General features: G+C 38.3%; 1 protein-coding gene and 1 long non-coding RNA gene across 3 annotated transcripts; one reads left to right on the top strand and one right to left on the bottom strand.

Annotated features, from left to right (window-relative positions):
* Positions 1–1,341: 1,341 nt before the first annotated feature.
* On the bottom strand, positions 1,342–16,368 carry wnt7ba (wingless-type MMTV integration site family, member 7Ba). The gene is made up of 4 exons (XM_051687940.1): positions 14,005–16,368; positions 10,241–10,467; positions 5,488–5,759; positions 1,342–3,219 (listed from the first exon to the last, which is right to left on the bottom strand). The coding sequence occupies exons 1-4, from the start codon at positions 14,085–14,087 to the stop codon at positions 2,740–2,742; spliced, it is 1,062 nt and encodes a 353-aa protein (XP_051543900.1). The 5' UTR covers positions 14,088–16,368; the 3' UTR covers positions 1,342–2,739.
* LOC127434894 (uncharacterized) lies at positions 5,617–10,383 on the top strand. Of its 2 annotated transcripts, none has more exons than XR_007896106.1 (3): positions 5,617–5,737; positions 8,070–8,364; positions 10,177–10,383. It is a non-coding gene; the product is annotated as an uncharacterized LOC127434894 (long non-coding RNA). The 2 variants fall into 2 exon arrangements; XR_007896105.1 differs by having other exon boundaries at positions 5,658–5,823.
* Positions 16,369–25,983: the final 9,615 nt, after the last annotated feature.

Below are 25,983 nucleotides of genomic sequence, written 5' to 3' on the forward strand. Positions count from 1 at the left end.
ATGTACGATCGGGGTCAGGTGAACCCGAATACTACCTAATTATAAAGGGTTTCCTTAACACCAAAAAGTCGACTAGTTGTTCAGGCAACCGATCAACTAGACGATTTTGTAAATATGTTGTTTTCAACATCTCTATTGTTTACAGAGCATGTATCTTTTTAATTGGAGATCTTTACTGGCTTTCTTACTGATTGTGATGTTTAAGCTGATTGCTTTGCTTGTTGTCCAACATAATCTACACAGGAACTTAGCACAGCAACCTCTCCCAGACTGACCAAACTCTCTATCTCTCTGTCTGTCCCACACCACCTCTTTTGCACTAATACCACTCTAGTTATGATGTTAGTTTGTCCCAAGTGAATCAGACCAGAAGTATTAGCTTGCAGAATCACATCTCGCCCCATCCCATCGTGGAATGAGCTGAGTGGTCCACACCTCCACCCAACCTCCCCCCAACTATTCCATTAATACCCCTCTTTGGAGGCCTCTACTCTCCCCACCACACCCTGTTTTCTCTGCCTCATATTTTTTAATGACAAAATGTTTGCGCGAAACAATCGGGGTTGACTTTTCTCTCAATCCGCGGTATAGTGTAGGGAGCTTACACGGTTCCGGTACCCAGCAGTTCAGACGGCTAACAAAACAGGTCCCACTTACTTCTGCTCCTGTGGCTGCCTGCAATGCTTTTCACACACAGGAAAAAGGTCGGATGCCTATTCAAATGCAGGCAGGAGCAGCTCTGTGTCACTCCTAGATCAGCTTTTCACAATATTTACAGCCACAACTGTGAGCTGGTCAGTACATCTGGGAAGACATTTTACACACAGGTCATATGTAAAGGTCAATGGAGATGATCATTTGAGCGAGATCAATTCTTGATGTACCTTTGATAATGTGGCATCTGTATTCCTGGGTCTACCTGCAATTTATGTTTAATTAAAGGGATACCCAATTTTTTTTCACCCAAAAATGAAAATTCTGTCTGTTTTAAACCTGTATGACATGCTTTCGGAAATAATGTTAGCCACAGTCACCATTCACTTTTATCTTTTTGCCGTACAATGAAAGTGAATGGTGACTGAGGCTGTCATGAATCACATGAAGGTGAGTAAATTGACAATTTTCATTTTTGAGTAAACCATCACATTAATAAACTAATACATTGTAGTACATTTTTTTTAAATTACCATAGTTTGATCCATTTGATCCAAACTGTCTGATTCATTTATTTTCCTAGTGATTTTACATCTCTGCCAAAAAGTATAAATACAACCAGGCTACAAAAAGATGAGATGGTTTCATATCAAATTTGAAAAGGAAATTATGGGCTGCTCAGAAAAACAAAACAACAACAACATAAAAACAAATTGAACCTCATTAAATTGGGACAAAGATGGAACACAATTTGTAGCTCTATGATTAAACTCTAAGACAATAATAACAAGGAAAATAATATCAGTAATTACTCTGTTCTTTCTGAATATACTTGACATAAAGTGCCATAATCTCTACATATAAAAATATACTTTAACAAATCTGTCCACCATATAGCTTGTATAAACAATTTAGATAAAAAGTAGCTAATAGCTCCAATATTCTTCTACCATTCCAAACCCCAGTTGTATGGTTAAGTGAATTCCATCGGCTCCGGTGAAATATAACTTGATGCATGCTGGACCGGTGATGTGGAATCCCATGTCTGTGGCATTCACGGGAATGCAATGTGCATGGTTTGGTCACTCCAAACTGTGGTTGGTCACATATTTAGACTCTCTCAAACACAAAACAATGTTATAGACAAAACAATGCAGCATACCATGGCTAAGTCTGGATATGACTAAGAAAACTTAAGACCACAAACTTTGTGTCTCTATAAAGCAGACAGCACACAACAGTACACACCCCAACCATCAGTGCAGCAATTGACAACATATTCACCAAAAATGATGGTTTCTCACTTGATTTACTTTTGAGAATTTTGCAGACCACTTTTCTAACGAGAAACTGCAAAAGAATGTATTGGAAAAGAAGCACTTGTTTTGCATATGCAATATGCTGTATTGTTTTGGGTCGAAAATTTGGAAGCAACACATCAGTAGCAATGACATTAGAAGTTATAAAGAGATTGTGCTCTGTCGCTCCTCTTTATACCATTACATGTATGGAAAGTGTTCAGGCCTTTTTTTCTTTTAAGTGAAGAAAAAAGCCTGTCCTTTTCAGTGTTCAAATAGATACAGTGTGACCAAACATTTTCAACTTTCCAGCATTTCCAGAGTTTCACCATGTCTTTCCTCTTGAACACCCATAGGGGTTCAGCTGGTGGGACATTTTGCAACAACTTTTTATGTGTCTTTGTAAGCAGCTGTCTCTAAACTCAAAAAATTCACATTGTCAGTTAAATCTGTCCAATAGGAGTTTGAGTCAGTGTCAAGGCCTTAACTGACCCTCCTTAAGTCTTTGAGATTCTAGGGACTATGCAAGCCTTGCACTAGTAGTGTCCGTATATTTGCTTGAAATCACATACTAAGAGGTCAGTGCACTTGCCTCTATAAAGTTCCGGCATCTTCATTATTTATACCCGTCTCCCTTGGCAACACCCTCCTACCATTCTCGAATGAAGACTGCCTGATGTGCAAAACAAAGCCATGTCGAATGAGATTCAACACCATTCAACACTTCTTAGTCTCTCCCCATTGGCTTCATGCCTTTCTATCTTTTAATTTCAACTTGTCATCTTCCTCATTTACACGTGAACACCTCTGTCTTTTCACTGCAGGTGTTGCATTTGACGAAGCAGCACCACTGGAACTTGCAGTTGCATTGCCACACCCTTGTGTACTGATGAGTGTTGTGACCCCGGCCGCAGCACATGAGGTTGCAACCGTCCGTGTGTGGGGACGTGTGGTTGCAGAAACGCCCTCTTGTTCCTGCGCTCCCTGTCGCAGTGTCTTCCTCGCAGTAGTTGGGCGACCGCTCCAAGTAGACCAAGTCTGTGTCGGTGGGCTTTATGTATCCACGGGACTGCTTGAGACGCAGAAAGGAGGGCTGGCGAAAACGTGTAGCCCGCACGGCCTCCACTTCAACCGCAGCGGTGTAACGCTCCTTCAGCACATAGCCTATCTCTCTGAATTTCGGCAGAGTTGTCCAGCATGTCTTTGTGGTGCATGAGCCGGAGACACCGTGACATTTACATTCCAGCTTCATCCTTTCTTCTAGAACCTGCAAGGGTATGGAAAACCCAGTGTTAGCAAATGATAACAATGTTGTAAACAGTTGCGTCACAATAAGAGCTCTAAACGTCGCAAAAACGCAATAAGATCTCTTTCTACCACTTTGTTCTAGTTATTGTCCTAACTAGCCACGGCCGCGAGAAGCGACAGGACATTTTGTCGGCTGCTTGGTATTTATTTCTGTGGCGTTACCCTGTGTAGCACCACTCACTGTAAAATCTCATTTGTTCAAAATCCTGCTACACATAACTGTATATTAAACATCAGATGTATTCTGATTGGCTATGATTGAGCTTTTTTGCAGCATTTTTCTCTCAGTGTAAACAGAAACGTTAAGGGAATCTAGACTCAGTGCCATGAATAGAGCAAAGACGACACATTTTTAAAGTTCTTTTTTACTTGACAAGGCATCTTAAAAAAAAAAAAAACATGTTGCTCTTGTGCGAGACACTGAAATAACAGTGAGACACGGTGCAACGGTCAAATATATCCATCTAGTGAAGTGATTCCCAACCGGGGGTAAGTAAGCAGGTTCCAGGGGGTATGCGAAAAGAATTTGATTTTGCTGTTGAACTTAAAATCACATGTATGGCTTAAAATAAAAATATAAAAAGGATTAGGGATGGGTAAAAATACAGATTTTCCAATTAATCACGATCTTCATTTGAATAATCCTGATATTGATTTTTTTAGCCTATGCAAAGTTTGGCACCAAGATCTTTTCACTGTTTTGTGTCGATGAAGGGGTACTTTAGACTTATTGATGGTTCTGTTGGGGTACTTATGGCAAAAAAGGTTTGGAAAAACTGCCCAGGTTTACATAGCCGAAAACGCGTTGGGTGTGAGCGGTTCTTACTTGTCATTGGAAACTTGTTGCGTCAAGCCTGGTTAGGACTAGTGTAAGGTGCAAACTTGGTTTTTGTTATATTTACTATATTTGAGGTTGAGATAGTCCTTATGCAACATTTGCAAATTTTAGAACTATTATATTAAAATCTTCCATTTTAAGTAGATACATAGACAACAATCATCTATCAAAACAAAGATTTAATTACACAGAGTTTGATCATCTTCCCTAATTTTTTAACTCTAATCTCTGTTCTTTATGCACTGAATGCATTTCATCTGCTTTGTATTTCTTGTCAAAACTCACATAGTTTTTTACACTGGGCATGACTTAATCAGAGGCTTCAGAATCTGTGGTGCAAGTGAATTTGTGCAGCTGACGGGTAAGGGAAATTCTTGACATTTTAGTTTGACTGTTTTCAGCAATTTGAACCAAACCCCACTATTCAATACGTCCTGAGCACTGTCTCAATATGTAATGCCAGATATCTGTCAAAACGGAGAGGGAAAAATATGTTTTAGCCAAATCATACCCTGTAATTTACTCTACCTTCCGAAGGGCCACATCAAAGAACAAGAGAAATGTCCATAATTCTCAAGTACCCATTTGTGTATATGGTTACATTTGAGTTAAAAGCAGATCTATTTGGCCGTTTGATGTGTTACTGATATGTTCAACAGACAGACATACTTGATAGTTGACTTTTACCCATTTTGTTCAGTGTTAATATTACCCTTCAATGAGAGGGATTTGAGATTCAAATAAGTAAAGCAGTAATGTTCCTAAGTTTATTTTATTCAGTTAAGTCTTTAATTCTTTAGTCTCAAAAGCAGTGTATCACAACTCATAGTTTCTGTCTCAATCTAAATCACACAAATTTCTCTCTTTAAACAAGACAGTTCTTTCATTTATGGTTGTAAACTTCAAGTTTGACTTCAAGATGACATGGTTGTGGCCTTCCTCTTGGTATGTATATAGCGTGTTAGAAAGAGAGAATAAGTAACTAGCTATGTATTCTGAGTCAGTGCTCCTTAAATTAATGAATGGACTGCAGGGATGTGGCAGTTCTCCATCTGGCTGTTGTTAACTCGCTCTACATTTACCTCACACACAACGAAAGCTTCATCTCTATAATTAGCTTCATTAGGCACTGTAATTTTACTTATGGATGGGATTTGTGGCCCACTCAGACCCCTCTTGTCAGCCTCTATAGTGATAAATGAAAAGGGTTCTGAATGTAACTTATTGAATCATTTACTGGAGAAGCATGTTAACTATTGATGTACATTAATACATTTTGCATTGAAAGATTACAGATGAACTAGATTTGCAAAGCACTAGAAGAATAGTTGCTAAAGTTTTAGTAAAGCTTAGGTTATAGGCTTAGGCTTTGTTTTAGGTTTTCTATACCTTTCTGCCTGCTTCGTTGTTGTGCAGGTTCATTAGTCTCCTTGCATTTTTTTTAATCTCTCGGGCATCCACGAAGCGTCTGGAGAACTCCATGCCATACTTGATGTCTGCTGAGCAGCCACCCCATTTCCAGCCCAGATCCTGGTCATGGTAGCCCTGCTTTTCTCTGTCACAGCCGCAGTGGCTCAGATTGCCCTGACTACAGGCTGCTGTCACAGCGTGGGCAACACCTGCTGCAGTGATGGCATAGGTAAATGCAGCCTCCTTGCTACCTAGGGAGAAAAGAGAAGAACTATTGTGATGCTGAGATGATTTGACAACTCAAAGTTTATACCAGTGAGTTTGTTTGTTTGATTGCATCTTTGTTAGATTCTTTGTTAAATGTGGAAGTTAGATGTGTACGTGTCAAAGTTTTGACATCACAAAGGCAAGGCAAAATGTTTTACTGTGATTGAACTCTGTAATACGTTCAACACACTAGTGTCACGACATGCATACTTAATGAACATTTTGCCAAGTGATTTAATTAGGTGATGCTCTTCCCTTTCAATATTTTCATTTGAAATGGATCAATGGTTCTCAATCCTGGTCCTAAAGTCCACCAGCACTGGGCATTTTGGATGTCTCCAATACCTTATTTAACACCTGTGATTCAACTAATCAGCTCATAAGTAGAGGCTCCATGAGATGTACTTGATGTGTCAGAAAAAGGAGATTTCAAGAATTTGTGCATTTACATGCAAACAAATACGCTGATAACTACAAAAAATCGGTTTGTTCCAAAAATCTGATAATGCAAGAACACTGTCTACATGAGACTTGAAATCATCTGGTTATTCTGTGTTTTTTCATTCAAAACTTAAACACATGCACACATTGGATAAGCCAGTAAAGGTGTTTATGCTGAAAAAAAAATTATGTGTTGGATTTACTTAAAATATATGTGTAGCATTTTTGCACCACACTTTTAAGTAAATTCAACTTAGTGTAATTTTATGTCAGCATAATTAGAAAACCTTTGGTAGATAAACACAAATGTATTAGTACATTCAAGTTTATTTACTTAAAAAGGTATGTCACACAAATAAGATTTAACAACTAATAGCTCGTTGCTTCAGATTAACATTTATATTACTGTTTCTACTTAATTGAATTGAAAATAATGACTGAGATCAGTCATTAAACTTGATTCCCAAAGAAGTGCAGATAAAGCTGCATTTCAGATGTGAACATTCACATGCAGCCGTATCACCCTGTAAATCAAGACTGGTTGCCTACTGAAGCCTGGCCAGCACTTGGATGGGAGACCTCCTGGGGAAAACTAAGGTTGCTACTGGAAGAGGTATTAGGGAGGCCAGCAGAGGGTGCTCACCCTGTGGACTGTGTGGGTCCTAATGCCTCAGTATAGTGATGAGGACACTATATTGTAAAAAGGCACCGTCCTTTGGATGAGACATTAAACTGAGATTCTGACTCTCTGTGGTCATTAAAAATCCCAGGCCACTTCTTGTAAAAGAGTAGGGGTGTAACCTTGTTGTCCTGGCCAAATTCCCCCCACTGGCCCTTCTCAATCATGGCCTCCTAGTAATCCCCATCCATAAATTGGATCTATAATTCTACTCTCTCCTCATCACCAATAGCTAGTGTGTGGTGAGCGTACTGGTACACTATGGCTGAGTGGATGCTGCACACTGCTGGTGGTTAAGGAGAGTCCCCTGTTCACTGTGTAAAGTGCTTTGTGTGTAGTGTCTGAAAAAGTGTTGTATAAATGCAACATTCACATGAGCATTAAAACATTAAGTAGATTACACAGGATCCAACTTCACCAAAGGGAACACTAATCACCCTATTAGTTATTTTACATGAAAAAACTAATTGCAGTAAAATAACATAAATAATACTAAAAAGAGCTCATATCTCTATGAATTCATAATAACAACTAATTAAATGACTCAATACGTTTTTTTGACCAAACAAACATGCTTAAATTATTGAAGCGCAAGGGCTTATGGGTATTTCCTACAACCTCAGTTCCATATCTGATCATTTCAGTTAGTAGTACTTAATTGTATGGATTTTTAAAACAAAGAAGATCAAGGAACTCACAATCATTCATTTACTTTATGTATGCAAATTAAGTAAACCTAAAAATGTAATAAATATGTTTGTTTCTGAGTAGAAGCTATTTATTTTCCCACATTATGGTTGTTGAGCCAACAAATTGTTTTTCGCTCAATGTCCAGTGCTGGACCAAAAATCAAAAACTGGTGCAGTTCTAGAAGTATGCTACCTGGATACTGCCATCTTTGTTTCATGGGCATTCAGTCCCGTACACATTTTTGAGCTAATTACTTGAGTCGTAAATGCCATATTACTAATCACATCTGGAAAAATGATGGCATGACAATGCTGATTGACTGTAGGCAGCACAAGAACACACATCACGAGACCTTCCTTAACGACTATCCTAAGCTGTGACGTCAAAGGCAGCAGACAGGAAAAAACAAGTATATTTCACACTGTTGAAAGCCCTCTTAAAAAACAATCACTGGTGAACTATTTACATTGTTTTTCTGTTGCAGTCGCAGCTAATTCTGAATGGCCATCTGTGGAGAAACATGCTTTTTGCTCCACATTAAGGCATCTACAATACCAGCAGGGGCTAGCTGCTGAAGCTAACCAGCCAAACTCTGACAGACCCCCTGCTTTCAAGTGAACCCCAAGACCTTGATTAGTTGTTTCAGGTGTGCTTGATTAGAGATGGAGCTAAACTCAGCTGGATCCCCAAGAGGAGGCTTGAGCATGCTTGATCTTAAGAATAACGTAAGAAGACTAAACTGACACCTGCTGGTGGGCCTTTATGAAAAGATCACTTGGGTAAGTAGAAATGGACTGACTGCCACAAAGACCTCTATACTTTACTGTTGTCTATTTGCATTGAGGGTCATGGGACGTAAAACAGGATATGAAATAGAGCTTTCATTTTTAACAAGAAACAATAAAATATCTGGGTTGGTTAATGGATGAGAACTTTCTATTTGGGAAACTGAATGCTCAAATATCTTTAAAGACTCAATAAAATAAAAAAAGGATTATAACGCTCTTTGCATCTGTGTGAAACCTTTCAACAAAACCTCATGTTTTAGTGTAACGTCAACAGCATTTCTAGTCATTTGGTTGTTCCCTTTGTGTGGGTTATGGGCACTAAATTATGATGGGCTGCCAATCAACTATCAGTGTGGAGATGGAGTCAGGTCAGATTCAGATGAAGACTATGCATTCAAGTCTGCCAATAATACCGCAGTATTAAACCACTCTGCATTTACTGTATGACAGAAATAAGTATCAAATTGCTGTTGTTTTCTTTTATATAAAATTCTTTCTCGTCAAGATATGCTTGGCATGCCTCCATAACCAGGGCATTAATGCCTTGAAAAAGCAACTGTGATTACCCTTTCCATCCTCCAAAATGGAAAGAGACCATTAGCGGTGTGGTTCCCTGGTCTCCGTCTTCTCATAGCTAACACTGAAGACCTATCACTGATCATCAGGTTCGAACGAGCATGGAAATTTTCCCTTATGCAGCCAAAAGCCAATCCGAAAGCTACAAAGTCTTTGTATTATTTGACCAGTACTGCGTGCCTGGATCTATTGATGAATACAAACTGCCGTTATTCTAATGGATTTTGTGGGCAAACTCAATGGCTTTCAGTCAAGTTCAAAATGGCTATTAAATAACAGTTTATCCTGAAATGACCATCCGTGCATCTCAATCAGAAATCCGAAATGCCTTTAGAATTTGCTTTTCCAGTTGTTTCAATGGAAATAAAGCATTTTAGAAGATTGTTCTCTTTAGTTTCAGTGCACTGGATTGCACATATCAAAAAGTACATGCATACAATGTCTTGCTTCAATTAAGTCCAAATACAGTGATCTTTCTGTAAGCCACAATGTAATGTACCGTTTACCCAACAGAACAAGAGAGAGTTTCATACACATTAGGATCCAGATGCACACAGTGTAAAACTCACCACAGCTGAGAAACATACATTTCCTTGAACAAAATAAGAGCATGTTACGTTGAGCCAACCAACCCCCAAAAGAGTGATTGTTACCAGGACCATTGGATTAAACGCAGCTCTGCGCTGCACTTTGACCGAAACAAAGCAATTTATATGGGAGCCCTGCTATATTTATTACTGTGTTCCCCTTGGTTGAGGTTCACACAAAGTCACTGGTGTCAAATGTGTATTTAACTGTGTGAACGCTTTCTTGATAGAGATTTTTCAAAGCAATTTCATTGTTAGTGGCAGAACGAAAGGGATAGTTCACCCAAAAATGAAAATTCTGACATCATTTACTCACCTTCATGTTGTTCCAAACCCATATGACACAAAAGACAGAATTTCACTTTATGTGTTTAGGAAAAAGGTGCCATGAAATTGAATGGTGACTGAGGCTAACATTCGGCCTGACGTCTGCTTTTGTGTTCCACGGTAGACAGAAAGTCCTACTAGTTTAGAATAACAGTAGGGTGAGTAAATTAAGACAGAATTATCATTTTTGGGTGAACTGTTCCTTTAATTCAGCTTTCACTCAAAGATAGACCCATTTTATCTCTTTTGTTTAACAGAGCTTTGCTCTCACAAAAACTAGTCATTTCACAGCAAAACTCTGTTGTGCTTACAGGTCAACAAAGAAACACACACAACCATGAAACCAAAGCATAGCTCAATGGACTGCACCTACTGACCTACTCTCAGCTCTTGCCCAAAGACGGTCCTCTCGCCAAGGGCAGAGCAGTTCCAGCGTCCGTAGCGAAACTGATACTGGCACTCGTTGATGCCCAGCTGAGCGCCCTCCCCGATGATGATGATGGCATCTGGGCGGCTCTGGCAGATGGCACGCTGTCGGGGGGCCAGGCCAGGGATCTTGTTGCAGATGATGTTCGCACCCAAAGCCACGACCGAAGACAAAGCCCTTTGGAGGAGACCAGACACACTGACATCAGCAGCTGATGTAGACCAGGTATCCAAGAAATGGTTGGCTTTAAAGGGATATTTCACCCAAAAATTTACATTCTGTCATTATTTACTCACCTTCATGTTGTTCCTAACTCGTATGACCTTTTTACTTGTTAGAATGTAAGGCAGAATGTTAGTCTCAGTCACCATTCACTTTCATTGTACTGGATAGAGCAGTGTCAACATTCTTAAAAATTTCTCATGTGTTCCACAGAGGAAAGAGTCATTCAGGAACAACATTTTGGGTGAACTATTCCTTTAACTCTGATTTCATCTTCTCTGTTTGTGGACTGCACAAAACTATTTATAATTACATTTTTTTTTTTAAAGATACAGTATATGTATAAAATGTTGTATTTCGATTTTTTGATTTAAACCTATTGTGTTCAAAGTCTGCAAATACCTTTTGCATTCTCGGGACAATTTTGACCCAGTGGAATTTAAGCTAATCATTCATAACCCGATGGTTTTCATCTAAAACTATATTGTAAGTCATTAATAGGTACTTAACTGTTCATACATGTAAAAAGATAGATTTTTTTGGCATGTTAACTGACAAATATAAAAGTTATTCATTAATATGCCTTTTTTTGTATATAATAAAATGTACAAATTCTTTGACATTTCAAAATATACATTAACTACAGCAAAACCAGAGTAATACATGTGAAGACATCTTGTTTATCAACATTTCAGTGAAAATTAATCTAAATTAGGGCTGTCAGTTGATTAAAATTTTGAATCGCGATTAATCGCATTTTTCTTTCTTTTTTTTTTCTCTTTTTTGTAGTTAATTGTGATTAATTGCAGATTTTGAAAATGCTGAAATTTGACACCATATATACTTATTTTCCAGTCAAAATGTATTTATTTCCATCTTGGGAAAGACAACAAAACAATATGTAAAAATATTATGCTTTAATAACATTTTCCAAACAAAGCCTTCCACAGAATAAAGATAGAAATGCACTAAAATAGCACCAATTCAAGTAACATTAAACATTTCCCAAAGTCTAATTGGGAGGTTGACTTAATGAAAGAAGTAGTCCCCATAGGTTGAGTTTTCATTCATATTTTCATTCATTTCATATTTCTACATTCGTAATTTTACATTTAAATTAATCATTTCATAACATTATTTAAGCATTTGCAATTGCTGTGTAAATGCATTTATTCCTGCTCCGTGAAAATACATCTAATTGCCACTTCAGCTTCTGTCACACCTTTACTGTGTAAAGATGGCTTTAGTCCCCAAAGGTTTAGTATTTATTGCAATGGGCATTAAATCTTTTAAACTCTCATCCTCCACAATATTAATCTGCTGTAACTAATACAGTTACTTTCTGCTTTCCTACAGCAACTGTGAAGCTGCTTTCATGACTTGCATCAGAGCATCAACGCCAGTGGCGCTTTGAAATGCAGAGTGATAGTTAAGACTTGCCGCGCTTCAGTGGTAATTACAATGCGCTGAAAATACTTGATTTCTATCACAAGTCTCATCTGGGCTTGTTTTGTTCTTCAAATAATAGTGCTAAGAGGTCCTTTCTCCATCATTTTATCACTGACAGGGAAGCACTGTTGTGGTGTGTGTGTCAGTGTAATGACTCCGAGCAGACACATTCAAATCTGAAAAAATGCATTATGTGTATTTTGATAGTCTTGACAAAGTCCCAAAGTTTGGTTCTCGTACTAAAAACTATGTGGTATTTAAAAAATTTGATCTACCTCTCCCGACCCGAACGCAATAGGAGGGTTAACTGTGCTTTCCAATAGAGATTTATATCTTATTCATTATCCCACAGGAATAATGCAATCATTTCACATTTGAATGATTGCATTGACTAAAATACAATAATTTCAGAGCATCTAAAACCTCATTTAAAACAGAACAACAAACAACTCCAATCATCTCATGAACAAATCAAAGCTTTTGCAAGCATAGAACTACATTTAAATGAGATGGGGGGGGGGGGTGTTCAAACAGATTAACAGAGCAACGGATGTTATTCTACAGACAAAGACTATGCACAACAATGTGATCACAGGATATACAGCCTAATTAAAATGAAACCGCATGCATAAAACATGGATTACACTTGTAAATCAAGCTGTCTAGTCTGGCCTGTTTCTCAACAAAGTTCACCCCAACATTAGGCTATTGTACACCAGATCCAAACATATTAACCTATTTAAATCAAATACAAATTAAAATGGGAGATGCGAGTGCCAGTACCATATACTAGTATACTGATGACATTTTAGAGCAGAGCAACCAATGTCCTGATTTAAAACCAGAATAAGCACATTTAAGCCAAAAGAGCCATGTTGGAGACACACTGCCAAACCTAGTGTCCATTCATCAGTCATAATAACAAGTAAACAATCTTGTTCTTATAAGTATTACCAGAGGAAACCTTGCATGCACAATAACAGTTATAACGTAGCAATACATGGAAATTTTAAGTAATGTTTAATGGTGTTCAGCAGATCTCTTTTATCTGAATATATATATATATATATATATATATATATATATTAACATTTTATGACTTTTATTATGCATTTTGTTTTTAAAGGTCTCAGTAAAATCCATGAAGACTCTTCTATCCTCTACTTATCCCAAATAAAATTTTAAAAAGAGAGAAAATTAAATTGAGAATCAGGGGAAAATGTATGTTTAACAGGACTGTTAAAAGCGTTGAATAATAGTGATCCGAGTGTCTAACTTTTTAAAGCACGTTTATGATCAACACGTTTTAATGTATATGGCTCAATAGTTTCTCCACAGGCTGAACTTTTTCCTCAATGCAAATAAAAAGTTCACGTAATTCCAGCCACTCTGAGACACACAAATCTCAATCTTTTCCATGCGGTTTTCCAATTACAAGCACTGGAGATGAGAACATGATGTTGTTATGAGTAAAACATTGTCCTCATGCACTCAAAATAAATAACTGAAAGGTAATCTAATTATTTTTGAGTGAAATGAACTGGTTCATACGAATATATGACTGGTCTGGCTTATAACTGGATGGTATAATGATATATATGACTGGTAACTGGAAACAGGATTTGTATATAAATGATATTTTTATATAATGCATTCTTATTCTTTTATTCCAGTTTTATCTGGCTTGAAGCTTAAAGCATGAATGGTGTCTGGTACATTGTTTAAAGAAAATATGTATAAATGATATGATCATTGTTGATTCAGCAGTTTTGTTCTCTGGCACCCTTTCCTTTGGAAAATGACTCATATGTTAGTAAAGCAATATCCCTCTCCGTAACACAGGTGCACTAATATAACTTCAAGCGTACTGAAAATGCTTCTTAAAATACAAATGACGTATATATATATATATATATATATATATATATATATATATATATATATATATATATATATATATATATATATATATATATATATATATTGCAAAGCTTGTGGTCAATTAAAAAGCGCTCCAATTTTTAAAAAGTAGTTCAAACCTACAGGTAGCTGCCGCTGGTGAGGATGAGGAAGATCTGGGGGTAGTAGACTGACAGCAGTGGACCGCAGGATGAGATGCTGCGCATGGTGACATTGAAGAGAGCGCAGAGAGAAAGCGAATGAACGAGTAAAAAATTCCCTCTGCGTTCTGAAGTTTCGTCGTGACGTTATTCACGCTGTTGCTCGTCGCACCGCGGACCGTGCGTGAGCTGCGGAGACACGATCCGTCATCTCCTGCGCGATACGGGCTGATTCGGAGTCTGCTCCCCGCCGCGGGATGAACGAGTGATTTTAGTGATTTCGGGTCATGTGTCGGTGCTTTGCCATTTGCAGCAGGGGTGGGGGGGACACCCTAGTCCGCCCACCTTTATGTGTACGGATGAGTGACATCTCCGCCTTTTTGTGTTATATTGCGTGTACTGTTGGAGAGATGGTGAAAAATTGACATTACTCAACAACCTGATTTGATACTGTTATTTATGGGTGTTTCTTCACCCCGTAGACGTCTAGAAAGTGAAGTCTGGTTAATTATTATTTACATTTTTTTTAATTATTATTATCATATTTTTTACAGTCATAGTTTATTTAATTTCTCTGCTAACAATGTCCAACAGGGGAGGAGAGCTGGGCTTGCCACTTTTAAATGTTTAAAATAAGGGACACTTAAACACCACAGTTTTAGCAATAAATGCGTTGAGTTAATATGTATTATTAATAACAATTGTATATTCTTTCTTATATGCTAAAATGAGAACTTTACTTATAAAAATAAAATACATCATTTATATGTTAAAAATATATTTATTTATTTTTTCGACTATTTGTCTTCTTTATCTTATTTATGTATACATTTTGGATGGTTTATACATATTTTTTAATTTATTTATTTTTTATCATATTTATTTATTTATTTTCCTTCACCTGTACTTGTCTTTATGATTGTATTCATACATTGTTTGATCTTATTGAACATTTATATAGAAAAAACTCCACCGTTTTACCACCGTTTGTGGACTTTTTAGACGGTCCCTTACCACACCCGTATTAGCACGTTTTAGCACGATATGTGGACTTTTCAGATGGTCCCTTACCCACCGTAGGCACATTTTCCAAATTATATCAGTGTTAAATTGGCGATCTGGAACGATTTCACCGTGACGCTATCTGATAAGCTTAAATACGGGGCAATTGATTTACAGTATTGATTTAATACGGGACGCATCATTTTATCTTTAAATACGGGACGATACCGTATTTTACTGGACGGGTGGCAACTCTAGCTGGGCTAGTTGGTTGTAACACACATGGTTTAAAAGTTTCACACAGACGAAACTTAATTTGTTTACTAGTTGCCATATCAATACTGTTTAGAGAAAAACATTGCGCCAAAATTCAAAAAACCTTGGAGGATATCACCTAAAGCTCATTTGACAGTAGCAAAAGTAAAAATTCACATGGCAGATAATTTTAATCTCTGTTTTTAGTGTTTATATAAAACGGGGCAAAAATGTGTAGAATTTTAATCTCCAATCTGATCGTTATCATAGTTGTTTAATCGATAATGCTTTTAGCTAGCCAGTAGAAGTGACCAGCCAGGTTTAAAGGAACAGTTCACACAAACATGATCATTCTCTCACCATTTACTCACTTTTTTCATCTCAAACTCGTATGACTGCCTTACTTCCACGAAACATAAACTAAGATTTTAATGGAGATATGATGTCTTTTTGTCTATACAATGCAAGCTAATGGTGACCAAATATTTAAGCTCCAAAAAGTGCATAAAGGCAGCATAAAGATAATCCATAAAACTCCAGTGGTTTAATATATGTCTTCTGAAGCGATCCAATCAGTTTTGGGTGAGAACAGATTAAAATATAACTCTTTATGACTATAAATCTTGACATCAGCAGTCTACTTGGCGGTCATGATTTCAAGCACGATTACACTTTCTAGCTCCATCTAGCGCTCTGCGCATGTGTCAAGAAATAGGATATATATCCGAGCATGAAATCATGATCGTGCCTAGAGACTGCAATGACAAGATGTACAGTAGAGGTCTGCATTCCCTTGGAACTCCCGCAGGACCTGATCAGATTTCTTGTGGCGCGGGATTACATTTCCAAATTGAAGGTGGTAGTGGATGGTATGTCCATAAATTGTGTGCGGGAGCTGGCGGTCAGAGAAGAGCCTAAAAAATCAAATGTGGACATCTATTTTTATATTATTAATTAATGAATGCAAAGCATGCAGTCAACTATGTCATTCACATAATGTGTGTGTGTTGTGTCTTCATCTATTTGCTTGCATTATATTGGATCATGCTGTAGCTTTGTAGTGTGTTCATTGTCAAGTGTCAAAATTATTGCCATATTTTTATGACAATGCTAATAAATGGCTTTTATTGATATAATATTTTAGTTTATCTTCTAGCTATTTTAATTAGATTGGATACAGTTTTTAGAGGGGTATTTTAAGCTGTCATATGGTCATGTTATAACATGCCCCTCGTCTGTTACAACGTACCCAGCCTATTGGGCACATTGTAACATTTCACTTCACTTCTTTCTGGCTAGATAATGGAAAAAAGTTTCCTTCGGGATTACAGATCAGGTGCACCAAAGATTTTATAGCTTGTAGGCAAAAAAGTACATGTTCAGGATAAATATAGTGTTGTGTGGGGGCAAACTGCAATTCCTCTCAGTAAATGATGCATGCGGCTTCTCTCATCACTGTAGAAGACAGGCATGGGTCACCAATGAAACTATGCAACAAAGCAATGCTCTGACAAGTTTGAGACATTAATAGCTTCATTACCAAGCACATTGCTCACAAATTAGTGCCAGTCCATATTTTATTATTTGTACTATATTCTCCACAGTGCACACATTTTCTTTGGCATACAGTCCAACATACAACCAAACATTCTGATGTTGTCCATTCATTCACTCTAAAAAAAGAGGCTTGCATCCACACCATTCTGAATAAAAGCATACTCCCTCTAGTGGCAAAAGGTGCTGTTCTGTCATGCAAAGCGCAAAGCGCAATGAGTGGTTGGCAGCTCAGAAATGTACCCGTACTTGGTTCTGAAAAACAAAAGGATAGGCGTGTAAAAACAGATGTGTTCTCTCATGATGGAATGCATCAGCAAATGTAGTCAAATAACAATTGCCTGTTGGGTGATGGGGGCTGGTTGGTGAAGGAAAGCAAACAAATTTACTGTCTCTTATAAAGATGCTCTCTGCAAACAGCAGTATGTTTGCTATAAGGCAGGGAAACTTGGACATGGTAGAAGGTGGAGACTTAGCTGTGCAATATCATAAAGCTTCAAAGGGTGAACATGTTTATGAGCCTGTGTCTTTTGCTAGTGAAAAGATCAAAGTGCATGGCCTATTCAGAATTTCTGCCTGTGTTTGTATTTGATGGTTGCATTGAACCCCAGAAACTAGGTAAATGGCTTACAAAAGGTTTCCGACTTTCAGAATGGTTAACATTATGGATTCCACTGTGATCAGTCCTGAAATAAACCATTCATTACTGCCTGCGAGGAATCTGATTGATTGCAGTTGACATATTTTTTTTTATTATAAATCCTGTAAAGTATTGAACCCTTATGGAGATGAAGACCTTGTTATGTCTGTTTCTTAAGGTGTAACCTCCAGCTAACAGGTTAGCCGAACTTTGAGTTTGACAAGGAGGTTGATGAGGCAAAACTGTCTGCACTAATGAGCTAAAACATTATAACCACCTGCCAAATATGCTGCTGGTCCTCTGCGTGCTGCCAAAACAGCGCAGACCCGCCGAGGCATGGACTCTACAAGACCTCTGAAGGTGTCCTGTGGTATCTGGCACCAAGACTTTAGCAGAAGATCTTTCAAGTCCTGTAGGTTGCAAGGTGGAGCCGCCATGGGTTGGACTTGTTGGTCCAGCACATCCCACAGATGCTCAATCAGATTGAGATCTGGGGAATTTGGAGGCCAGGGCAACACCTTGAACTATTCATCATGTTCCTCAAACCATTCCCGAACTATGTGTGCCGTGTGGCAGGGCGCATTATCCTGCTGAAAGAGGCCACTGCCATCAGGGAATATTATTGCCATGAAGGGGTGTACCTGGGCTGCAACGATGTTTAGGGTTGGTGGCACGTGTCAAATTGACGTCCACATGAATGGCCAGACACAGGGTTTCCCAGCTGAACATTGCCCAGAGCATCACACTCCCTCCACCGACTTGTCGTCTTCCCACAGTGGATCATGGTGCCATCACTTCCCCAGGTAAACAGCGCACACGTACACGGCCGTCCACGTGATGTAAAAGAAAACGGGACTCATCGGACCAGTCATCTTTCTTCCACTGCTCCAAGGTCCAGTTGGGATACTCATGTGCCTATTGTAGGTGCTTTCGACGGTGGACAGGGGTCATCATGGGCACTCTGACCGGTCTGCGGATACGCAGCCCCATACGCAGCAGGGTGCAATGCACTGTGTGTTGTGACACATCCCTCCCATAAACTTCGTTAAAATGTTCTGTGACTTGTGCCACAGTAGAACTTCTGTCAGTTTTGACCAGACGGGATAGCCATTGTTGCCCTCATGCATCGATGAGCCTTGTGCACCCTGTTGGTAGGTGCTCACCACTGCTGACCGGGAGCACCCCACAAACCTTGCAGTTTCAGAGATGCTCTGAATCAGTCATCTGGCCATAACAATTGGCCCTTGTCAAAGTTGCTCAGGTTTTACTCCTGCCCATTTCTCCTGCATTCATCATGTTAAGTAGGAGAACTGATTGTTCACTTACCATCTAATCTACACAGACCTTGACATGTGGCATGTTAGGAGATGATCAATGTTATTCACTTCACCTGAATTTTGGCTCATCTGTGTATATTTGGGAAAACAGATGTTGGAGACTCTAAATGAGAGGTAACCACCCTTTGGATCTCATGAAAAATCGGCAACAGGAGTTTTGACAGCTAAAATCAGTCTATGCTTTCAGAATTTCCCCTAGTGGTAGATTTTTCCCTAGCGCAGTCTGAATTTGGATGGGAAAACTTTCTGAACTAACATGCCGATTTCCTCTGTGATCATATTGGTGATTCACCATTAGCAAGCTGATTTGCACTTAATACATCCTCTTTCCTCCCCTATAAGGAACACTATAAAAAATTTCTGTAATTTTAATGGTAAAAGACTGTAAAAATGCTACATTTTTTTTTTTTTATTATTGATTAATGAGTATTAACTGTAAACTATACAGTAAAAAAAATAGACTATATTTTAAAAGACAATACAGTAAATTTTTTAGATGTAAAAAGTATGATTTTCCTGTATAATTAATGGTAAAAATTTACATTGTTTAACAAGAGAGTACATGTACTTTTTACAGTAAATTATTGTTAAAATTACAGTAAAAAACAATAATCGGGCGTTCCCACAATTCCCTCCATGACCCATCATATTTCATTATATTTTATGGGAATAGTTATGTTTCATCTTATTTTTAATATCAGTTACGTACATTGGGGTGTTCTGTTTTATATTTAATGTAGTTTAGTTCATGTTTACGGCATTATTTCAATTTCACATGTGTTACACTGATGGTGTTTATTGTTTGTGTGAGTGACACTGAGCACTGTCTTTACATGTTTATTGGCCATTGATCCAGGAAGAGCCACTATTGGTGAACTTCATGTCGTCATGTGCCCTTCTGTAATTACTACGGTAAGCTGCAAATGAACAACCCCTCAAATCGTAATTATGACTGGGAAACTCAGAGATAATTTTAATGCCCGAGTTACCGGGTTTGGAGGAGACGTAAACTTTCAAAAGTGTGGAGGAGAGGACAGTTTCTGTAGAGAATGATACATTTTATTAATTCTTCTAAATACAGCTAAAATGTTAGTCCTTTTTTTTTTTTCGATCAAATACATTTATGTACTGTATATCAGCAGCCATTTGATGCATGTTGTACATTTTTACTGTGAAAATAGATTGGATTCAACCAAAATGCCATTATCATCAGCAAGCTAACTGAGTAATATGTATTATGGTGTCAAAATAAAAGTTCTTCAAAAAAATATCTATGAATGAACCTGGCATCTTCCATGTTTCCTGTTCTTATCCGACCACAAAGCACTTGAACATGACGTACTGCACTCGTAATTACAGAAGTGGGAAGTAGGATAATTCAGATAACACATGAAGGCAGCATAAAACCCATTGCAGACTCCCTCTCAAAAATCTAGTGGTTTTGGCTTTGTGCCAGGCCACTTGTAGATAATGTTTGTAATGATTGTAGGTCCATCCAACTATTAAACTTTGCAGCCAGGAGAAAGCTCTGGATGATAATCATGGTAGGCCAGTGAGAGAGTGGAGGAAGCAAAAGAGGGGGAAAAAATCCTATCAAATGCCTTTGTTAGTATATTTGACCACTTTAGCCATGCTCCCGCAGTTTGGAAGGCTACACAAATGGTATCTGTTCCTTTTCATTTCACGTCTTCAAGATTGTAGAGAAAAAGAGGACAATTTTCTTTGGAATGTCTTATTGTCTCATAGCATTTTGTCAATGACCCGTTTGCTCAAGAGCCCCTTTAAAAAAGCCAGCAGAAAATAGAGAGGCTGAGAAGGCTTGTTTAGCACTCTTGTTCTGTAGTTCGTGGAATGGAAAGTGGACATAAATACCCCCCACCCCTCTTTAATGCTGTTGGTTTCAGTTCTTCATCTGCAATTACTTTCTGAATAGGTTTTTTCCCCCTTTGCACCCTGTGACATCTCCGAGTCCAAGTGCGTGCGCGATCAACAAGTTGGTAAATCACAGTTGATTTTGACCACATGGTCATGATGCTCAGTCGCAGTTGAATTTGATCACATGATTATAATGCTCGGCTAAATCCCCAGAGATGACAAAAGAAAATTGTAACCACGTGTACAGGGATATGTTTTAGAACCACGTCTCACCAATTACTGTACATACTGTCTGTATTTTTTTACTCTTGCAAATAGATACGAGCAAAAATGAAATGGCATACTTTCATTAATATGTTGCTCATAAATGTCTGTGTAAAATTATTCCAGAATTTATTCTTTTTTTTTATTGCTCTCTCTCTCTTTCTCTCTTTCTCTCACTCAAAACATAAAACAGATGCTGTTACGTCTACCCACAAACAGATGCAGAAACAGCTGTGCACATGCAAACAGTCACAGTATAGTTTAATATTTAAAACGACCCACTGGCAGCATATTTTGTTGCTTTCATTGATGTCATAATAATAAAAAAAAAAAAGGCTCTATTTTTTTACTCACCCACATGGTAATAGTCCCAAAACTGTCCCAATTGCTCCAAATACTATATTATGGTTGTTTCACATTTTTGAAACAGGAAATGCACATTTATTACTAACATCAGCCCAGACGATTGAACTTTAGTTAAATCATAACTTTAGAGCAAAAATTAAATTATGAAAAAAACAACAGTAATTCTAAGTAGATAAGATAAGCATTCACTACTGTTTCAAAAGTGCAATATTCAAACATTTCAGTAGAGGGAGGCAAAGCTTAACAAAGTGATGCACTGTACTACCAGTTGTCTGACCAAGCTTTCACCCCTCACTGGTGTAAGGATATCCACTCTATCTGTCCCTCCATCAAAGCACACCCCCTATGACAGGTTTAGCATGTCAGAAACCCTCCCAGATCCCCATATGCCCTCTGGTCTCAGCAGTTTTTCTGAACCTCCACAAGGGGGCTCTACTTGACAGCCTAAATGCAGAAGATGACGGACTTGAATGGGAACTGCACCTCCCTGCTCCTGCCATCTTGTTTCCCGCCCTCAGAAGAATAAATGTATCCACTGTTGAGTAAAACTGAATCAGGACCGCCTGGTTCGGACACAAAGGCCTCCATTTTTTAGAATACGAGGTCACAGAAATCACATTGCATGAGGCGTTCAAACAGCATTCATTGTTGACAAATGTGACAAGTTTGATAGTGATTACATGTTTGTTAAAAATCAAATAATGTATAAATCTAAATGTAGTAATGCATAAATGTTATGCCTAAATGATTAAAAGCACCTCTAACAGGTCAAAGGGCAATACAAGTTAGACCTTAGATTGCATGACATAATTTGGTGCCATTTGTTTTTTGCTACAAAGAATGAAATGTGTGAAATTAGTAAAATATTTTTTATTTAACTTGGACAGAAAATGCATACATGCTGAAAGAATGAGAAAGACAGATTAAGACTGAGCACTGGCATGTTCCAATGAGACAATTTTATTTATTTATTTTCAACAGCCTTGCTTTATTAGTGCTGACCGGGTTGATCAGGGCTGTGTGTAATCACACGGGTGGAGAGTAAGGTCACCTAAATGGCTAATTTACTTCTAATGAAGGTTCTTTTCTATTTCCACAATACACGTGCATGCAGGATGAGACCGAAATAAGCCAAAATGATGCTCTGAGGTCACAAAGACAGTTAGGATTATATCATGGTGCAGGCACAGGTCAATGCAGAGAGCAAGAGAGCTTGAAAAAGAAGGAAAGATAAAAAGCTAGAGATTGTGAGATGAGTAGAAAAAAGAGAGGCTTGTCATTTTGTTGCCCATGTGATGAATGCCTGTTGGGACAGCAGATGTGTGGTAATGTCATTTAGTGTGTGTGTGTGTGTGTATGGGGAGGAGCATTAGAAAAGTGCACTCATTTCAGCACCGAGAGAGAAGATGAACGGTAGGTGAAGGAATGACGACAAGCCTGTTCTCCACTTTTCAACTTCTCTGGTCTCTAGTATAATTTCTCAGTCGTTTTAGACCCCTTTTGTTGGTTGCATGTTGTTTTCTTTGTTTTAAAGCAAGGGGTGTTATCTTTTGCAGGCCTAGTCTCAGGCATATGCATTAATTGTGCAAGACTTTGATAATGAAATAAGAATTAATCATATTGCTTGTACCTCTGAAGGTCTTAACTTTGAGACCAAGCGCTAAAGAGGTCAAAAGGGGGCTATACTTTTCTGCACACTTATATCACTGATCAGCCTCTACACAAACCCCAATCTCTCAATAACAGGCCATCGAGCGTAAGGGTTTCTGATTTAATTTTGTGGTTGCAATGTTAAACTTTTGCCTCTGTCCTCTGACTCTGTCTGAGAAGCATAAGAAGTCAATTGTTCTGCAGTATGCCGTGACAATAGCTGTTTGTCATCATGTGGAGCCAGAGAGAGACAGGGCAGCACACAGAGTAACTGTGCTACACCACTGCCAGGACTTGGCTCTCCTAGCAGGGTCACGTCAAGGTCAAAGTACTTTCTGTCACACCATGTATTCCCTTGTCTTTCCTTTTGAGTGTGTACCAATTATGGCAATAAAATAACCTTTTTTCTCGTTGAAAATTTCAACTTAGACAAAACCCAAAGATACACACAATCACTTCCTCCCATTTGATAATTACAAGTGATTTTTGCTGGCATGAAGAAAGCAAGAACTTGAAGGTTTCTACCTAATTTTTTTAATTAATTCCAAGAATTGCATTGGATTAAGGTTGAAGCCAAAGAGAGGTTGCCATCTGTGGAACTTGCAGAAGTCTCCATATATATATATATATATATATATATTTAAAATATTATTTCTGTAACTCTGTGATTTATATATATATATATATATATACACACACACACACTGATCAGCCACAACATTAAAACCATCTGCCTAATATTGTGTAGGTCCCCCTCTTGCTGCTAAAACAGCGCCAACCTGCAAATACTCAAACCAGTCCATCTGGCACCAACAATCATCCATGCGATTATCTAATCAGCCAATAGTGTGGCAGCAGTGCAGTGCATAAAATCATGCAGATACGACTCAGGAGCTTAAGTTAATGTTCACATCAACCATCAGAATGGGGAAAAAATGTGATCGCAGTGATTTGGACCGTGGCATGATTGTTGGTGCCAGATGGGCTGGTTTGAGTATTTCTCTAACAGTCTCTAGAATTTACCCCAAATGGTGCTAAAAACAAAAAACATCCAGTGAGCGGCAGTTCTGTTCATGGAAATTCCTTGTTGATGAGAGAGGTCAGTAGAGAATCTGTAGTCATTAGTCTGTAGATTTTTTGTGGGTTTGAAGAAATGCTCACTATGCACATGTACATACATCCTTTAAAAAGGAGCATGAATGTCTTGGTTTTACAACCTCAAAGCTTACCATTTAGTGACATTTACGTGTCTTAAACGTGTGATTTCTTGGGCACAGATTAAAACTAATCGCAGAATAAAAGGGATTTTCTATGGAGAATCACTGTTGATAATGCAGTTTAGTACAGGACTAAGGTTAATCTGTTTCTGGGAACCAGACCAAGATGATGCAAATATGAGCAAATTCTTAACTTTCATGTTATCATATTACTACACTTGGTGTGCAGAATAAGCAGTTGGAAAAGAGACGTCTTTGCACCGCTTGTCAAATCAAAGAGAGAATCAGGAATCCCATATATTTTAAGAGCTGAACATAAAGCACATCAGTAAAGTGATACACAGCTGTCCAGCTTAGCTGGGCTCGCAACTTTTTTTTTTTTACCTCACCTCAGACAAAGGAGTGATACGGAGCCAATAGGAAGTTTTTTATTTATTTACTTTGAAGAAATAGGCATCACCATTGAGACCATGTCATGGATGTTATATGGCTTTGTAATAAAGTCATACAGTAGGCGAACCTTCAGTTGTGCTCCGGGTTTTATTGTTTCATCGTTGCCTTGAGTCTGTGACCCCAGTCTGAGGACATGGCTTGTTTCTCTGTAATCATTCACTTGTAGCCTTGGGCTGCAGAGCTGCGACAGGTATTGTCTCAACTCTTGAAAACAAAGTAATGAAATCTCATGTAATTACTGAAACCCCTAGCATGTGCATGCACTTTGAAAACGAATGACTCTGCAACATTTTAATTCTTGGTATGAAATGATAGATAGATAGATAGTGGCAAGAAAAAGTATGTGAACCCTTTGGAATTGGCTGGTTTTCTGCATTAATTGGTCATGAAATGTGATCACATCTTCATCAAAGTCACAAGAATAGACAAACACAATGTGCTTAAGCTAACAACACAAACAATTATGATCTTTTATGTCTTTATAGAACACATCCCATTAAACATTCACAGTGCTGTGGAAAAAGTAAGGGAACCCTTGGATTTAAGTACTTGTTGATCCTCCTTTGGCAGCAATAACCTCAACCTAGCGTTTCCGGTAGCTGTGGATTAGACCTGCACAATGTTCACAAGGAATTTTGGACCATTCTTCCTTACAGAACTGCTTCAGCTCAGCCATATTCATAGGATATTCTGTTGTGAACAGCTCTCTTGAGGTCATTCCACAGCATCTCTATTGGGTTAAGGTCTGGGCTCTGGCTGGGCTGCTCCAAAACGTGGATTTTCTTTTTTTGAAGCCATTCTGAAGTGGATTTACTTGTATGTTGAGGATCATTGTCCTGCTGCATCAACCAACTTCTACTGAGCTTCAGCTGGCACACAGCTACCTTAACATTATCCTGTAGGATATCTTGATAAACTTGGGAATTAATGTTTCCCTCGAAGCGGCAAAGCAGCCCCAAATCATGATGCTCCCTCCACTGTACTTCACCGTTGGGATGATGTTTTCATGTTGGTACTGTATGCAGTGCACTTTTTACGTCATACTTATTGCTGCATGTTCTTCCCAAGCAATTCAACCTTAGTTTCATCAGGCCACAAAATATTTTCCCAGTAGAGTTGTGGAGTGTTAAGGTGGTCTTTGGCAAACTTCAGGAGTGCAGCAATGTTTTTGTTGGAAAGCAGTAGCTTCCTTCGTGGTGTCCTGCCATGGACACCATGCCTGTTTAATGTTTTCCGTATAGTACACTCATAAACAGAGATGTTAACCAGTTCCAATGATTCCTTCAAGTCTTTAGCTGTTTTTTTTTTACCTCATTGACCATTCTGCGGTGTGCTTTTTGAGTCATCTT

This window comes from Myxocyprinus asiaticus, chromosome 45 (genome assembly GCF_019703515.2).
Source record: "Myxocyprinus asiaticus isolate MX2 ecotype Aquarium Trade chromosome 45, UBuf_Myxa_2, whole genome shotgun sequence".
In the NCBI taxonomy this organism is placed as follows: Eukaryota; Metazoa; Chordata; class Actinopteri; order Cypriniformes; family Catostomidae; genus Myxocyprinus; species Myxocyprinus asiaticus.

Coding starts and splice junctions, on each gene's coding strand:
- wnt7ba (XM_051687940.1), bottom strand. CDS start 14,087: ATGCGCAGCATCTCATCCTGCGGTCCACTGCTGTCAGTCTACTACCCC. Junction 5,760..10,240: donor TGGGCAAGAGCTGAGAGTAG/GTCAGTAGGTGC, acceptor TTTTCTCCCTAG/GTAGCAAGGAGGCTGCATTT. Junction 3,220..5,487: donor ACAACGAAGCAGGCAGAAAG/GTATAGAAAACC, acceptor ATACCCTTGCAG/GTTCTAGAAGAAAGGATGAA.